Below are 18,715 nucleotides of genomic sequence, written 5' to 3' on the forward strand. Positions count from 1 at the left end.
TAATATCCCGTCTGTGAGGAGTTGCATGTTCTTCCGTTGTCCACATGGGTTTCATCTGGGTTGTCTGGTTTCCCCGAACTGTTCACATGCATGTCAGATTGACTACGCTGTTACCCCGCTGTGTGAATGTGTGTGTGAATGTGCATACGGTGCACCCAGTCTTCCAGGGATGAGCTTTGGATTCATCGACCCGATTAAAGCACAACCTGAAGACTGAACATCCTAAGAACATGAGCAATGCAGTGGACTTGAGTTGCAAGTGTACAGGACACGTGCATAAGTCATAACTCAATATACATCCCAGCTCTGCAGAACCTCTTCTCAGCTCTTACTAGACCACGATGCGTTTGGTAGCCTTTCCACTACGTGACGCGTGCGCTGTCCAGAACCCATCATTCGCGTGTACTGTATGATGGTCATGTCTCCCCTCAAGCGCGCCCCAGCTCCTCCCCTTTTCGTCGCGCTCGCGCATCCGCTCCTCCGACAAGCGGCGCTTCTTCCCGACGCGCGCGCGCGCTATACTACGCCTCGTCTGTAATCCTCCTAGAGCGAGCACCTCGGCGCGCTCTAAGCTTTTTGCAGGAGGTCGGCATATCCCAGACACGGAAACAGCTAGAAAGAAACGCACTTCAAGAACGTGGAAAGGATTTTAAGGGACCCGTTTAAAGACACACACACACAGACAACAAGTGGCGCGTGAGAGGCAATCCTCAATAAATCTGGCGTCGCAGAAGCGGGGATGAACCTGCTGCGCCCGGGCTCCGGTTTCGGCATGGCGGGCTGGCGGCTGGTGTGCGCCGCTGTTGCGCTCGCGCTCTGGAGGCCCGCGGAGTCGTGTCCCACCGCCTGCACGTGCACGGGCTTCAGAATTTACTGCGCCGACACCGAGCGCAGCATTGCGGCTTTCCCTGCGCTCAGCGAGCCCGAGATGGAGAACATCACCGACATGTGAGCGCGCAGCTTTTCTTCCTTATCATTAAAAAAAAAAAAAAAAACCTACCTGAGTTTAACCATCACTGAGGTATGTGGGATAAAACAATAATAATCCTAACAACCGCACTCAGCGCGAGCGTGTTGTTCAGTCATCACTTGTATCATCAAGGACGAGGAAGGAAGCTGACATGAAAGTCAGTTAGACATGCACCGAATGCTTCTGTGTGACACATGTCACAAACGATGTGCGTTTCTGCATTAGTGATATTGCAACTTAAACGAACCTGAATGAAAAGAAATATTATTTCAGAAGATATTATTGCACGAGAGAATAGAAGGTGAAAGATGGGTTGCTTGTTTCTGTGCTTGACATGTTGTAATTAAAGTGCTGCTTCCAAAACAACCAACAACCAACAACCATATGATAGAATATTTCGGATGTACTGCACAACACAAGGCCAACCTTTTACTGTCTAGGCCTATAGCATGAAACATGGATTTGATCTTAAAATCAACTGATCATGAAAGCTTCAACAAGAAACAGTGTACACAGACAACTTTGACATTTGGTGGAAATTCTTAACTGCAGTATTGGAACCAGTTCTCAAACACTTGCATCGAATAATTACATGTTACTAGATCGATAGATACAACTTTATTGTCATTGCACAGTACAGGTACTCAGCAAGGAAATAATGCAGTTTAGCATTCACCAGAAGTGCAAATAGTAGCATTGTGCGAATGAACAAAGCGCAGGTCGAATATGTCAAATATGTGTTTATTGTGTCACCTATATTTACATTTATTCATTTAGCAGACGCTTCTATCCAAAGCGACCTACAGATGAGAAAATACAAGCAAAGTGATATATCAGGCAGAGAACAATACAAGTAGTGCTACCATACAAGATCCATGAATTGAGTTCCAGAAGAAATATATATATATATATATATATATATATATATATATATATACATATATATATATATATATATATATATATATATATATATATTCCTATATATTCAAATAGATACACAGTAAACAAACAAACAGTAAAATACATAAATAAATAAATGCAATGTTTCAGAGTTCGAATTATGAACCATTGCGAACCATAATCTTTATTTCGTATGAGGTTAATTTTATATAATAAAATATATATTTTTTTATATATGAGTAAAGATTTTGGTTCATTCCACTGTAAAATATCATTTATTCACTATAGGTTTTTTTTTGTTGTTGTTACGCTGTTGTATAAACTCTTTATCACAGTGTTCAAACACTTACTTGTCGAATTAACGCCAACGTGTCGCATGAATTTCGAGCTTTATTTACATTACGTGATTAGAGTCCGTTCCACAATGCACGTTTTGTCGGGTGATGATATAGGCCTAAAGTCAGCTTCCGGTTCACCCTGTAAAAGCAGCTTTGGAAATTTAAAACCTGCGATCGAGCATAAAACGCTAAGATCTAGTGAATGCGTTCATTTGTGAAACAAGGGAACAGACATGGTTTCAAAGGCTGCGAAACAGAAAAGTCAATTCACTGTTCAAATGTAAACCATTGATGATTTGAATCCTTTATTTAACGTGTATTACATGCTCTTTGTTCCAGTTTGGCTCCTGTTGCAATGCAAATAGGAACTATTTAGATAGCTTTAATGTCGCTGCTGGTTTTTGGATTGAGGACAGTGACTTGAAGGTCGTTGCACTGAAGCCCCCCATGCTTTCCTGTAGTTGTTTTTTTTTTTTTTTTATCCCTCTGTGTTTATTTGATTAACATTTCATCCAGTAAAACAGAATCAGGCGGAAAATTTTGCAATAACATGAAAGGAAACCACAGCAAAGGCATGGTGACCTTGTTGACCGGGTATCAAAGGAAACCACAAAAAAAAAAAAGCAGGAGGTTTAGTTGATGCACAATACATCACATCAGTGATTGCACAATAGGCAATATGTGCAAACCATTCACGAATTATTTTAATTGTGTTGCGCAGTGAGCATCCTAACCAAGCATCCTTCTGATTAGTATTTATATGAGGGGTGTTTCATCACATAAAAATCACACTGTAAAAAGTTGTGTGGTAAAATCTAATCAAAGTATAAATAATATTAGCTTATATACTTCTGTAAATGCAATTACAATTAAAATTCTTACATTAACAACAACAACAACAATAATAATAATAATAATAATAATAATAATATTGCTTTATTTAAAGAGCATTTTTCATACACATGGTAGATCAAAGTGCTGTACAATCAATAAGGAAACATAAATGATTAAATGTATACAATAATAAAAGTAATGTGAATTTAAAAAAAAATTGCACAAAGTATGAAATGAAAGATGAAGTCAAAATATATATAAGTACAAAAATAAGGAGATAAAAAGTACACAAATATAAAATAATTGTTAGTACTCATTTAATGCACATACACCTCATGTTCACATTAAATATCAGAATGGGGGGGAAAATGTGATCTCGGTGGCTGTGGCTGTGGCGTGGTCGTTGGTGCCAGATGGGCTGGTTTTGAGTATTTCAGAAGTCTGCCGTTCTCCTGGGATTTTCACACACAACAGTCTCTAGAGTTTATGCAGTTCTGTGGGAAGAAATGGCTTTTCAGCATCTTAGATGACAGAGGAGCTCAGAAGAGCTCGGCCAGACTGGTTTAAGCTGACAGGGAGGGTCTGGTAATTCAAATAATCACTCTTTACACCCATGGTGAACAGAAAGTATCTCAGAACAGGAAGAACATGTCACACATCGAGGTAGATGCACCACAAGAGCAGAAGACCACATCAGGTTACATTCTGTCTGTGACGAACATGAGTGGGAGGCTACAGTGGGCACAGACTCACCAAAACTAGATGGTTGAAGATTGGATAAAAGACCAGCTGTCGTTAATCCAGATTTTAAAAACGAAAGCGAAAGAATTTGAATAATGGAAATGAAGTTGCATGTTTTCATGCCCAGCTTCTAAGCATATTAATATGTATTCATGTGATCATGTTAAACCATTTACGATATAGGCCTAGGTTTATTTTTTCCATACTGCGTTTAGTTATTCTACCATATATATTATATAGATATTAGTATTTGCATTGTAAAAATAAAAAAAAGTTGTTCTAGTCATGCCCCTGTAGCCTTCAGATCAGCATTAATACTACCAGGCTTGAATTCCTCAAGATGTTGGAACATTGTATCAGGTGTAAATGACTGACGGCTATAGATCTCAATGGCAGTGTAGTATTTTGTTCAACAACCGTCCACGCCCATTTGTTTGTTTCTTTGTAAGATCTGCTTTTTGGTCTAATTGACAGATATATTGCTAACCAGAGCAGCTTCTCCTCCATCAATGATAAAGACCTGACCTTCTACCGCAACCTCAGAAATCTGTAAGTAGTTCAGGACGGTCGAGATTGCAAATTCGAGCTCCTCACGTCTATACAGATTGACATTGTGTTTATCGTTGGTTTCCCCAATAGGACAGTGACCAACACGAGGCTTACGTACGTGTCACGGCAGGCATTTCAGAACAACGTCAAACTGCAATACCTGTAAGTGCGATATATATTTTCATCACTATGTTTAATAATTACATGGTTCTACTTTTGAGTATTTGGGGAAAAAAAACCCAAACAAACAAAAAAAAAAAGCGTAACAAGCTCCAGGAATGAAATCATGATGAATGGTTTCAAAATGTCCTCCTAGCATGTCGTTTTTGTAGTTGCAGTGATGATTGTAACTGTCATGTTGCAGGAACCTGAAGGATAACAATCTGTCATCACTCTCCTGGAAGACCGTTCACCATCTGAACATTTCCTCCCTGTGAGTCATATCAGTGATATTTGTTTGGTGGTCTAGGAAAACCATTCATATGGTCAGATTGTGGCATTTAATGCTATATATAGTTCTGAAATCTACTAAAGTATCTTTCTCTTTAGCAATAAGAAGTAAAGTTCTCGCATTCTGTTGCATTTAAAGATTTCATTCAGAGAATTCTGCATCTACCTTTACATTTATAATCTATTACATCTACTTGTGGGAAAAACGACATTACTGGCCAATTTTGAAGAATTAGAAGTTCAGGAAATGAGTTCTCACTTTGATTATCGGCATCAGCCACATCGGCCTCTGTCTCATCACCCGAGGTAAAAGGTGATTCGTTGTGATTCGATTAGATTCATTCAGTCAGTTCTGTTCTGTTGACTAAATTTCTCATGATTCATTTCTTTTCATTAGGTCATTAAAGCATTTTAAACCTCTTCTGTAAGTGCTCTTCTCTGTTTTGATGAGGGTTTGATGGCGCAGTAGCGGAGCGGACATTTTGATTGCCAGTATCTGCTTACAAATTGAATTGATTAGGCTTATGTCCATTTTGCTCTGGCACGTAGCAATCCACCAACTTGAAAAATTCACCGTGTGCGGAAATCACTCTTAGCTAGACATCTTAACGCCAGACTAGTTTTTTTTTTCCCCACTGTGCTTGTTAAACTTGCTCCCTTTTTCTTATCAACTTTACAGGCAGAAAGGTTATAAAGTAGTCTAAATAAGAATATTTCCTCATAACTCTGGTAAAATGCATTTTGGTTACCTTAAAATAGAGCATATTAATGGCAGAAAAACACAATCCTGGTGAAGTTTGGTTGTACTCTTTTCCAGAATTTATCCGCAATGCCATCTTGATGCGTTTCCCAGTTTCATATTTGTGAAATTAAAGTGTCAGTGAATGTGTGTATATGTATATAAAATCCTTGTCTCCTCACATGGATGGTGTGTTACAGGCTGCTGTCTGGAAACCCGCTGCAGTGCTCGTGTGAGAACATGTGGATGAAGCAGGGGAGAGGCGACGAGTCCGAGGCAGCCGAGCTCATGTGTGTGGAGGAAGGAGGGAAGAGGAGGCATCTGTCCAAGCTCACTCTGCCCAACTGTGGTACGAATCCATTTTAATTAAAGGAGCATTCCAGGTTTTCGGTGAACTGCACGGTCACAGATAAAGAGATTTGTGCAGAACTGTGCATTAACATGCCAGTGGACTGGAGCTCAAGTTGTTTGCAAGTCTGGAACAGATTTGTAGCAATTGCATTCTAATGATAGGTTGGGGTTTTTTTTCCCCAACCATTGAACCCATCTAAAATACAAGTTCTTGCTCTGATCCTATTTAAAAAAAATAATTAAGGATCGTCAGTGCTTTAAGCCTAACAAATTATATCAAATATAAATTCACAAGTTATTGCTTATATTTACTGTCATTTTCCTTAGTAATTGGCATTTTATTCATTAATTGCTGATGAGTGACTATAATGTCCTGATAATCTCTCTCTCTCTCTCTCTCTCTCTCTCTCTATATATATATATAAAGGAGGATTGATTATCAACCTACAGATCTTATGGTTACACATTCATAATGATTATTAACTGAACTTGTAAGTCTTTGCAAGTTGTTAATGATTCCTAGTAAGCATTTTTGAGAATAGAAATGTTTCATAAAGCTCTAATAATGTGCTGTATGAAATTCCTTCATAACTCATAATCATGTAATGCAAAGGATCCCAATCGAGGGGTCACGAGCCCATGCAGGGTCGTTTGTTTTGATTTACAAATGGGGTTGTAAGAGAAACTTACACTCACCTCTTTTGTTTTATTTGTTTATTTGACCAATGAATATTACAGGTATTGCTATAATTATGAAGATGAGGTTGTGTGCTAAAATGTTCAGTAATCAAGTGAAACAAGCGACATTTCAGTTAAACTCAAGAGTTCAGCAAGAACAAGTGAAACTGAATATTTATTGAATGTGAATTTACTCTTCCTCAATAAAATGATGAAACGATAAAATTATAAATCCTCAATTAAATTCTTTTTTGTGTGGTCAGGGCAGAAAATTCATATTTATATTATTCATATGAATTCAAATTGCAGCCATTTAAGTGTCATTATTACATTATCATAATTACCTTATTATTATTACAATGCCAAATACTGTACGTTTAAAACTGCTAATAATCTGTGCATGATTAGAAAGCAACTGTAATATATATGAACTATTATAAAAAATATTTTTGACATTTAAAATGTCATCTTTGAATGCTTCGAGTAAAGTGAATGTTAAATTATTCACGTTTTTTGCAGTTTGAAAGCTTACAGTACATCCAAAAAAGACAAGAACAACACCAAGTTTCCTGTTCCTTCAAGGTTAAGTAGGTGCTACATTTATGTGGAATTAATCTGAAATTGTTTCCATGTTACATTTAAAAAAAATTATAGCTAATAGTGTCTTACAACGTACCTATAATATGAATGACATTTTAAAGATAACAAATAGAGCATTTGTTTTGATAACGGTTATGCAGGACATCACATGGCATTATATGAAGCCTTATAGAAAGTGTTACTGATCTTAGTTTCATTGCCACATATAGGCAAATTAAACCAACAGGCGACGAATCCATTAATCAGGTCTTTACTGGAGATTTTATTATCAGTATTTTATAATTTGATTATTTTTGTAGTTTGGTGCAACGTTGAAGGCTACTGAGGAAGCGTGTTCAGAAAGAATGTTTTCGATATTAATTTAGATATCAATGAGCGATGAAACCATTTTGTTAACATAAGACTAGTCAAGTCACATTATCATGAATTAATTGGAAAAAAAAAAATCCGAAATAATCTGGAGCCTCAGGACAAAAAGCGTTCTTGTCCACCATTTAATTTTTGGCCCCAAGTTCTTTCAGCTGTGGAAATGTCAGTCAGACTGACTAACGGTGCTGTAATAGCTATAATCTGAGGTCATTTTGGCTGTTAATTCAGAACAATATAAAAACCAGAATGTGCTTATTAAAACTAAAACTTTTTTCAGCATTGCATAGTGCATCAAAACCTCACCAGCTGCAGAAAACACATGTAGGCCTACATGTACTTGGTCGCTAAACGTACTCAGTCACTCAAGTGTCCAAAGTCCCCATGAAATCAGAATTGATGTTTTGTGCATTTTAGTATGAATATGTAAACCTTAAGGTTATCTATAAGCTAGTGCGCTCCAAATCAATGGCAAAATTCACATTTAGAAGATACATGCATTCAAAATTTACAGTCTCTCTCTACCACCAATACGTATCAACAATTTTGATGACATTCTGTCCAATCAAATGCTCCCTAGAATCTGAAGTGTCCCGCCCTCGACATTATAAAAAAATCCATGGTACTAACTGTCAAGCACGGCGTATCCCGGGCTGTGAGGTAAGCTAAACACTATTGGTTATTTAAAAAGGGGGAGGACCCACTCCAAATGTCACGCCCTGACTTCCTGTTTCAGTGGAAATTATGTTGACACATCGAATAATGTTACGCATTTCAAGGCACTTCATGGGGACTTTAAGTGGTTGCTAAATGTAAATATTTTTATATTTAATATTTTTAGAATTTTATAAATGTTAGTAGTTTCGAATTTTTAGTATTTATAAGTGTTAGTATTTTAGTACTTGGTCACTAAAAGGTGCCAGTTAATACTTCTCTAGGTGCACTCTTAGTAAAACAGATAAATCTATCACACTTTCTATTAGAATTATGTACAAATCAATTTTGGGTTGCAGTTTGGCTTGAGTGGACAATATTCTAATATTACTATTATTGTTGTTGTTATTGTGCTGAGACACTAACAGAAAATCTGTTTACTTTAAACTCACTTATAATAGAAGTTTAAGGGCAGTTGTCAATTTCTGTCAGTGATATAACAAAAACTCAAAACTACAACTGGCATTCTTTGGCTGCTCTTAAGTCGTTTTATTTAACCTGCAAACTCTTTGGTTTGTTGGTCTGAAGGATCTTTTAACAATTCTATGTATATAACCCTAGAGGAGAGGATTTCCCATTCGCAAAATGGTTTCAGATAACCCAAAACCGTTAACCACACAAAGAACTCCTGAGAGACTCCTCTTTTTTTTAAAGCGTGTAGGCGAAAACATTTGGAGAAGCTCAGTGATTAGCGACAAGCAGATGATGCTCGAGAATGTTCTGTCGAATGGCTTTTGGGACTAAGCCTAACCCAGACTATGGCTATATTGCTTAAAATGCTAATTTTCTAAAAGCTAGCAAAGATCCGTTAGCATTTATCTCATTTGAATGAACCGGAATAACTAGCATTTATGTATTTTTGTGTGAAATATCTCATTTTTCAGTATTGTAGTAATTAGTAAGTCAATCTATCTGTGTTTGTACAACCCGGAATGTTGTTTTCAGTGATCCTGCTAATTAGAGATGTAACACACAAGTTCAGTTAGCTTGACGTACTACTACTACTATTCAAAATGTCCTGAAAGAATGAGAATCTTCGTAGACATTCCTTCCATCTATGTAATATGTGGTTGTCAGACAAGCTGGGTCTCATTCAGCGGTAATCCTCAGACTGAGGGCTAAAGACCCTGATACTTATTGATCCACAACTGTCTATTTTAAGCAATTCTAGCCTAAAGGGGCAGAGAAAGAGAGAACAAGTGACTGAGAGAGAATAAGGAGGCTGAGAAAGGGTAGGAGAGAGAGAGAGAGAGAGAAAGAGAGAGAATCCCCAGATTACAAAGACACATTTAGCAATGACGCTCCTCCATGGGCATCTTCTGGGTTGTGGCCAAAAGCTCTCCGTTTCCATGTTCTCCCCGAAGGAGAAGAAAAATGGGCAATAACTAATGCAAACATGCTGTTTTGATTCACTCTGGCTTGCAATACAGGTCAAGTGTCATTAGTGCACAGCTTGATCAAGGTCAAGTAGGTGCTGTGTAAGATATTCACAAAGATTATGCAGCTATTTGATGGTTTCCGACGGAACTTTGGAAATAACATTGGTTTTGAGGAGGATGTTTGTCTTCAATGATGGAAAGATTGTCATCTGAGGAGCTTGGAAGGAACTGGAAAGTCCCAGAGAGTCGTAGTAGCTGTGTCAGAAGACACCTTGGACATTAGGATTTTCACCCTATGATTATATGCATGAAGGCCTCTGTGTTGTTCATTATAGTTGTCACTGGCAAAACAAAACCTGACTTGTCATATCCTTGTCCGGTCATGACTTGACAAGAGTTTGACACCTGTGGTAGAACATAGTCTCAACTTGTTTGTCTATTTTTCTCTACAGTTGTCCCCACAGTCAGCCTTCATCCTAAAAGCGTCACCCTGATGGCAGGTTCGAACATAACACTGAGCTGTAATGCCTCAGGAATGCCCACGCCCGATCTCAACTGGATCACCTGCCCACTCAATTCCAGCCATGAGGTAATCCATGCCTTGCTATCTGTCTGCAAATTGATCTTTGTTTATTTTTAGCAAGTTGCATTTACAGTCTCCATGTACCTCATGTCTCTCTCTCTCTCTCTCTCTCGCTCTTTCAGATTGTGACTACGGGACAGACCTCTATACTCAGACTCAAAGATCTCTCATCCCTGGACAACGAATGCAAAATCACTTGCAGCTCTGACAACACAGCAGGGGAGAGTGAAGCCTCTCTGCATCTCGACATTCACTGTGAGTTCAAAATGTAGGGACGCGACGCCGATGCCGATATTGCGGACCGGTCCGATACAGTGCTCATTTACTTGTTCTTGTAGAAAATACATGATACCACGTGATACTCTGTGACGTAAGCCTAGTGTACTTTGGTGTGCAAATGACAGATGACACGAAAGCTGGAAATATTTCATGATTAATGATAAAAGCAAAGCACTCTGTTCTGCAAAAACATAAAGACGAGGCGTTACAGTGTCTTCAATACAATAATCCGGATAAAACGTTATGGCGTTTAGCTCGGTGATTAAAAATGAGCATAAGTACTTCCTTTACTTCACTTTAGTACTTCCTGTAAAGAAATCACTCCGTTGAGTCATTTTCTGTAACAGCACGTCCCTGAGTGTTTTATTGCAGATTTTTGTTTGATTTCAAACGTTGTAAAAAAAAAAAAAAAAAAACGTGAAAACTCTTTCCAGCCCTCAGTATTAAAATGAATATAATTAAAGGAACTCCAGTGTTTTTCAATCAGTCTCCATCCACTGCATCTGTAGCTTATATTTAATCACTATACACAAGTATATCCCTGTTTTGAGACTCACATTAAACTCAATTATTATAGAAGTTTAAGGGTAGTCACTGAATTCTGTAAATAAACCTTTCAAAACATGGATCTCTCTCTCTCTCTCTCTCTCTCTCTCTCTCTCTCTCTATATATATATATATATATATATATATAAAACTGGCATGCTCATGAAAAAACCATGAATGAAAACCCTACTAAAAGTTTTTAAACTTTCAAACTTTTGGAGTAATACAATTAAAAAAGCAATTCTGGTTACTGATGTATTCTAGAAGGGCTTCTGGTGTCAATGCTCAATAAGAAGGAAATCCTTCCCTCTGAAAAAGTAGTCAGTTTTCTGAAAGGACTAATTCTGCAAATTTAGAGCTTAGTTGAAGAGTTTGTTAACATATTCTACAAAAATGTGTTACCTGTAAATGAAACCTCACAATATAATGCAAGAAATGTTTAAAAATGAGAGCGTGTTTGTTCTGTTTCTTTCGCATGTTGGTGCCAGTCGCTCCGACAATCAGCAAGCTCATGGACGCCATCTCCGACCACCACTGGTGCATTCCCTTCAGTGTATCTGGCAACCCACAGCCGAAGCTGCAGTGGCAGTTACGGGGTGAGCCTCTGATTGAGGGGGCCTTCATCAGAACCCGGATCCACGATTACTCCGAGCACGAGTACCACGGCTGCCTGCAGCTCGACAACCCCACGCACATCAACAATGGCGAGTACAAGCTGCTGGCCAGCAACCGTTACGGCAACGACTGCAAAGTTGTAAATGCCCACTTCATGCACAACCCCTGGAACGGTGAGTTCTCTGTCAAAAATCCAAGTTGAGTCAATCTTTTAGCATCACTAATAGTATATCAACTTAGATTACTTATTTAATGAGTTGCTAAAAAAATGCCTACCTTTGTTAGGTTTAAACTTCCTGTGTCCGAATAATTTAAGTTTTACTAACTTTAACTTACTATCAAGTACAATCTGTCAAGTTTTACAATGTTGCAGGTATTTAAAAAAATAATACAGAAATCTTTGTTAATACAAACATTTGTACCGGGCTAGTTTTTTGCTGACCTGGGAACATTCCGAATATCGCACTGAAAGTTTTTGTCATGTCGGAATTACGGAAATTACAAGAAGACAGAGCGGATAATCTACTCCTAGCTCTTCATATATTTCTTCGAAAATCTCATGTCAAAGGTTTTCTTTTTACTTTAACTGTAGAAACTGCTGTCATTGGTTTTTTAATTTTTAATTTTTATTATAATGTGATATCACGCAGGGTCAAGTCAGAGCTTTCGGTGAGTGATTAGAGTGATTAGAGAATTGGATAAAGACAGGAACAATCGTTTCTGTAATTCTGACATGATGTTTGTAATGTTACAACATGACCTTCTTAGAACCTTTTGAATACGTTCCGAAATAACATTTGCTGTTAGTTGAGAAGCAACAAACCTTTACTAAATTGACTAGAAATGTACAGCTTGAGATGGTTTTACCATAACGAGAGTTACTAAACTCTGAACCATGATACTAATAAAATTGTAGCGTGTTACCTCATGGTAGCTGTTTTTCACACTATGATGGTGTTACTATAGTACGGAAGCCCTTTATATCTTTATATCTCGTAATTCTGACTTTATTTTCTGCAATTACGAGTTTAAATCTCGCAATTCTGACTTTATTTCCTGCAATTACGAGTTTAAATCTCGCAATTCTGACTTTATTTCCTGCAATTACGAGTTTAAATCTCGCAATTCTGACTTTATTTCCTGCAATTACGAGTTTAAATCTCGCAATTCTGACTTTATTTCCTGCAATTACGAGTTTAAATCTCGCAATTCTGACTTTATTTCCTGCAATTACGTGTTTAAATCTCGCAATTCTGACTTTATTTCCTGCAATTACGAGTTTAAATCTCGCAATTCTGACTTTATTTCCTGCAATTACGAGTTTAAATCTCGCAATTCTGACTTTATTTCCTGCAATTACGAGTTTAAATCTCGCAATTCTGACTTTATTTCCTGCAATTACGAGTTTAAATCTCGCAATTCTGACTTTATTTCCTGCAATTACGTGTTTAAATCTCGCAATTCTGACTTTATTTCCTGCAATTACGAGTTTAAATCTCGCAATTCTGACTTTATTTCCTGCAATTACGAGTTTAAATCTCGCAATTCTGACTTTATTTCCTGCAATTACGTGTTTAAATCTCGCAATTCTGACTTTATTTCCTGCAATTACGAGTTTAAATCTCGCAATTCTGACTTTATTTCCTGCAATTACGAGTTTAAATCTCGCAATTCTGACTTTGTTCTCGCAATTACGAGTTTAAATCTCGCAATTCTGACTTTATTTCCTGCAATTACGAGTTTATATCTCGCAATTCTGACTTTATTTCCTGCAATTACGAGTTTAAATCTCGCAATTCTGACTTTATTTCCTGCAATTACGAGTTTAAATCTCGCAATTCTGACTTTATTTCCTGCAATTACGAGTTTAAATCTCGCAATTCTGACTTTATTTCCTGCAATTACGAGTTTAAATCTCGCAATTCTGACTTTATTTCCTGCAATTACGAGTTTAAATCTCGCAATTCTGACTTTATTTCCTGCAATTACGAGTTTAAATCTCGCAATTCTGACTTTGTTCTTGCAATTACGAGTTTAAATCTCGCAATTCTGACTTTATTTCCTGCAATTACGAGTTTATATCTCGCAATTCTGACTTTATTTCCTGCAATTACGAGTTTAAATCTCGCAATTCTGACTTTATTTCCTGCAATTACGAGTTTAAATCTCGCAATTCTGACTTTATTTCCTGCAATTACGAGTTTAAATCTCGCAATTCTGACTTTATTTCCTGCAATTACGAGTTTAAATCTCGCAATTCTGACTTTATTTCCTGCAATTACGAGTTTAAATCTCGCAATTCTGACTTTATTTCCTGCAATTACGAGTTTAAATCTCGCAATTCTGACTTTATTTCCTGCAATTACGTGTTTAAATCTCGCAATTCTGACTTTATTTCCTGCAATTACGAGTTTAAATCTCGCAATTCTGACTTTATTTCCTGCAATTACGAGTTTAAATCTCGCAATTCTGACTTTATTTCCTGCAATTACGTGTTTAAATCTCGCAATTCTGACTTTATTTCCTGCAATTACGAGTTTAAATCTCGCAATTCTGACTTTATTTCCTGCAATTACGAGTTTAAATCTCGCAATTCTGACTTTGTTCTCGCAATTACGAGTTTAAATCTCGCAATTCTGACTTTATTTCCTGCAATTACGAGTTTATATCTCGCAATTCTGACTTTATTTCCTGCAATTACGAGTTTAAATCTCGCAATTCTGACTTTATTTCCTGCAATTACGAGTTTAAATCTCGCAATTCTGACTTTATTTCCTGCAATTACGAGTTTAAATCTCGCAATTCTGACTTTATTTCCTGCAATTACGAGTTTAAATCTCGCAATTCTGACTTTATTTCCTGCAATTACGAGTTTAAATCTCGCAATTCTGACTTTATTTCCTGCAATTACGAGTTTAAATCTCGCAATTCTGACTTTGTTCTTGCAATTACGAGTTTAAATCTCGCAATTCTGACTTTATTTCCTGCAATTACGAGTTTATATCTCGCAATTCTGACTTTATTTCCTGCAATTACGAGTTTAAATCTCGCAATTCTGACTTTATTTCCTGCAATTACGAGTTTAAATCTCGCAATTCTGACTTTATTTCCTGCAATTACGAGTTTAAATCTCGCAATTCTGACTTTATTTCCTGCAATTACGAGTTTAAATCTCGCAATTCTGACTTTATTTCCTGCAATTACGAGTTTAAATCTCGCAATTCTGACTTTATTTCCTGCAATTACGTGTTTAAATCTCGCAATTCTGACTTTATTTCCTGCAATTACGAGTTTAAATCTCGCAATTCTGACTTTATTTCCTGCAATTACGAGTTTAAATCTCGCAATTCTGACTTTATTTCCTGCAATTACGAGTTTAAATCTCGCAATTCTGACTTTATTTCCTGCAATTACGAGTTTAAATCTCGCAATTCTGACTTTATTTCCTGCAATTACGAGTTTAAATCTCGCAATTCTGACTTTATTTCCTGCAATTACGAGTTTAAATCTCGCAATTCTGACTTTGTTCTTGCAATTACGAGTTTAAATCTCGCAATTCTGACTTTATTTCCTGCAATTACGAGTTTATATCTCGCAATTCTGACTTTATTTCCTGCAATTACGAGTTTAAATCTCGCAATTCTGACTTTATTTCCTGCAATTACGAGTTTAAATCTCGCAATTCTGACTTTATTTCCTGCAATTACGAGTTTAAATCTCGCAATTCTGACTTTATTTCCTGCAATTACGAGTTTAAATCTCGCAATTCTGACTTTATTTCCTGCAATTACGAGTTTAAATCTCGCAATTCTGACTTTATTTCCTGCAATTACGTGTTTAAATCTCGCAATTCTGACTTTATTTCCTGCAATTACGAGTTTAAATCTCGCAATTCTGACTTTATTTCCTGCAATTACGAGTTTAAATCTCGCAATTCTGACTTTATTTCCTGCAATTACGAGTTTAAATCTCGCAATTCTGACTTTATTTCCTGCAATTACGAGTTTAAATCTCGCAATTCTGACTTTATTTCCTGCAATTACGTGTTTAAATCTCGCAATTCTGACTTTATTTCCTGCAATTACGAGTTTAAATCTCGCAATTCTGACTTTATTTCCTGCAATTACGAGTTTAAATCTCGCAATTCTGACTTTATTTCCTGCAATTACGAGTTTAAATCTCGCAATTCTGACTTTGTTCTCGCAATTACGAGTTTAAATCTCGCAATTCTGACTTTATTTCCTGCAATTACGAGTTTATATCTCGCAATTCTGACTTTATTTCCTGCAATTACGAGTTTAAATCTCGCAATTCTGACTTTATTTCCTGCAATTACGTGTTTAAATCTCGCAATTCTGACTTTATTTCCTGCAATTACGAGTTTAAATCTCGCAATTCTGACTTTATTTCCTGCAATTACGAGTTTAAATCTCGCAATTCTGACTTTGTTCTCGCAATTTTGAGATAACAAAATCTCAAATTTTCTTTTCAATTCTGACTTTTTTCTCTCGCAGTTACGAGTTCATATCGCACAATTTTGACTGCTTTTTCCCCTCGCAATTTAGACATCCATGTGACATTTACAAAGAGTTACAAAGAATGCACTGACAAGGCATCAATCATTGTCTATGAACAGGCTATATACAGTAAGAACAACACTCATCAGCTAGTCAAGACAAGGACACCCGGATGCTAGCACACGCTCGTTACCTGAAGTTAGTCACATTTCAGGTACTGCTTCAAGAGGATGTCCAAATCGGGAGAAAATAAAGTCAGAATTGTGAGCTGTAAACTCGAAATTGCGAGAAATACAGTCAGAATTGCGAGATGTAAAGTCGCAGTTACCTTTTAACATTTTTTCCCTCCGTGACGGAAATGGGTTTCCGTACGACGGTGCTTTAATGGTAAAATTTTTATGGTACCTAAGCTTATTTTTAACCATGATATCACTACAAGTTTACTCTGGAGATGTTTATTTAACAATTTTTGAAGGAGTCTCCAGCGTCTGCACTTTGTAACAGTCATGTTAAAACATAGTTAAGCTTCATATCAGAAATACATATTATACAATGGAGGATAAACAAGGTGCATCCGCTAAAAAAAACGTTTTCTTTTCGCATCAAACCCAAAGATACAACAGCCACGGATTCACTCTACTACGGTGAGTTGTTGTATTTTATATTTGACAGACCACATACAGTCTTGTGTATAAAATATGTTGTGTACTGTATTGTGTAAATTTTTGGCCTTTTTTGATTTTCAATTTTCTCCATTCTTTTCTTTTTTTTGGTCTCCCTGCATCCTTTCAAGACCCTACTACAGGTACAATGAAAGTACACATCTACACTCACACACAAATAGCATGACCCCACTAATGAGTGTTATTCAAAAGTTTAAAAAATAATAATACAAAAAAAGATACACAGTCTCCTGGCCAGGAGATTAATATTGTTTAGATTGAAGGATCCTGCTCCACCAGTGTATGGTCATGGGGTCAGGGAAGTCATGTCTCATCTTAAGTTGGAAAAGATTAGGTACACTGTCAGGGGGGCAAATGGGAAATTTCACAGAATCTGGCAACCTTTTCTGTTCTTTGTCAGAGACGTGGATGCTGACAGTATTGTTATGTGATCATTGTCTAGAATTTTGTTTCTTTTGCTCTCTTCTATGGTGGTCTGGCTTTATAATATGTAATATGTATGTCTGGCACGGCAGGGGGGTGGGGGGGGGGGTGGGGGGTGGGGGTGGTTCTGTCTGTTTGGCTGGTGTTGTATGTTTAATTTGAAAAATGTTAATAAAGAAACCTTGATCCAAAAAAAAAAAAAAGAAACACAGTACATTCCCATCGAGTGGACATTTCCTTATCGTCGCTCTTTTTCTCGACGCAGATGACACGCCTCTTGAGCCACCTGAGGACCGAGTTGCTGTGAGTGTTTCATTCACCATGCACTAATGAGAATGGCCCAGTCTTTGTAGTATTTGATATTCAGAGTGTCTGTGTGTGTGAGAGAGAGTGTGGGAATGCCGTCTATACACGCTGTGTTCCATCCTGTAGGTGTACGTGGTCGTGGGAATCGCCGTTGTTACATTCACCGGCTTTGTCCTGATGCTAGTCGTCCTCAAGTTTGGCCGCAATTCAAAGTTCGGAATTAAAGGTAAGCACTCGTCCGGGCTCTCGTCTCCTCCAAGTGTCCCAGCTCCGGACAGGACACATTGTGTTGGGTTTGGAAGTGGGTCCTTAGGGATGAAAGCTTCAGAAATGCTTCAATAGAAGGGATGAAGTGGGAGGCTGTTCCTCATCTTGTTCTCTGTGCTCTACTAATTGCTTAACACTCCCCGATTCTTTCTTTAACCAGCTAATCTCGGAGAGCTGTACGTCTTCTCTGCTGCTTTTGTACCACCTGTGGGCTTTCTACTGACGCTTACGCTTACTAGAAGGCTTAACCTTAGAGGTGCTGGTTTTAAAACGTTGCACTGGGCATGTCACTTACGTTGATAGCAGGTTTGTGTGGAGAAAATCTTTCATATTTCAGTTGGAGATGACTGTTTGACAAAAAGTTTTTACTCTTGATGTGAAAACGTTGATGGGTTCTGGACCTCTGTACTGTTTGTCTATAGCCAGGTTTTCTTCAATCCAGTACATTTACGTATATGCACCCTACATTTAGCAATTTATATCCATGATACATGCAATCCAAACTGATATCATGTTACAGTTACAGTAATGACAATATGACAGCTTCATATATTTCAGTCATTTATAGATAGAAAGCCGAACAACACAACTACTTTAGGCAGCGTTGAATCTTTGCAAACAAAAACATAAGGATGAAAATTCAGCATAAGCGTCCCAGCTATACATTATAATATCCGTCCTCTAATGATGATAACTCAGTAGATGCATTTATCCAGGAATGTCTCAATGAGTAATTGAAATTAGTAACAGTAAATCTGAGTGGTTTATCTCCGGCATATTTTACCGATCTCCCGAAGCAATATAGCCCATCCCGAGCACTTACTGCGACCACTGTTAATTCAGAGGATCAGTCTGTGGAAGTTTTTTTTTTTTTTTTTTTTTTT

General features: G+C 37.4%; 1 protein-coding gene across 3 annotated transcripts in view; it reads left to right on the plus strand.

The window, feature by feature from the left end:
* Positions 1–546: 546 nt before the first annotated feature.
* The window catches only part of ntrk2a (neurotrophic tyrosine kinase, receptor, type 2a), a 58,545-nt gene continuing 40,376 nt past the window's right edge, over positions 547–18,715 (plus strand). Inside the window, exons 1-12 of one of the 3 annotated variants that reach the window (XM_053624369.1) lie at positions 547–948; positions 4,261–4,335; positions 4,426–4,497; positions 4,700–4,768; positions 5,725–5,873; positions 10,065–10,201; positions 10,318–10,450; positions 11,509–11,808; positions 16,767–16,796; positions 16,946–16,957; positions 17,524–17,561; positions 17,691–17,790. In XM_053624369.1, coding sequence (XP_053480344.1) covers positions 740–948; positions 4,261–4,335; positions 4,426–4,497; positions 4,700–4,768; positions 5,725–5,873; positions 10,065–10,201; positions 10,318–10,450; positions 11,509–11,808; positions 16,767–16,796; positions 16,946–16,957; positions 17,524–17,561; positions 17,691–17,790 — 1,324 coding nt within the window. In that variant the 5' untranslated portion in view covers positions 547–739. The remainder of the gene's footprint in view (positions 949–4,260; positions 4,336–4,425; positions 4,498–4,699; positions 4,769–5,724; positions 5,874–10,064; positions 10,202–10,317; positions 10,451–11,508; positions 11,809–16,766; positions 16,797–16,945; positions 16,958–17,523; positions 17,562–17,690; positions 17,791–18,715) is intronic. The other 2 variants (XM_053624370.1, XM_053624371.1) reach the window with 2 other exon arrangements.

This window comes from Ictalurus furcatus, chromosome 5 (genome assembly GCF_023375685.1).
Source record: "Ictalurus furcatus strain D&B chromosome 5, Billie_1.0, whole genome shotgun sequence".
Classification (NCBI taxonomy): domain Eukaryota; kingdom Metazoa; phylum Chordata; class Actinopteri; order Siluriformes; family Ictaluridae; genus Ictalurus; species Ictalurus furcatus.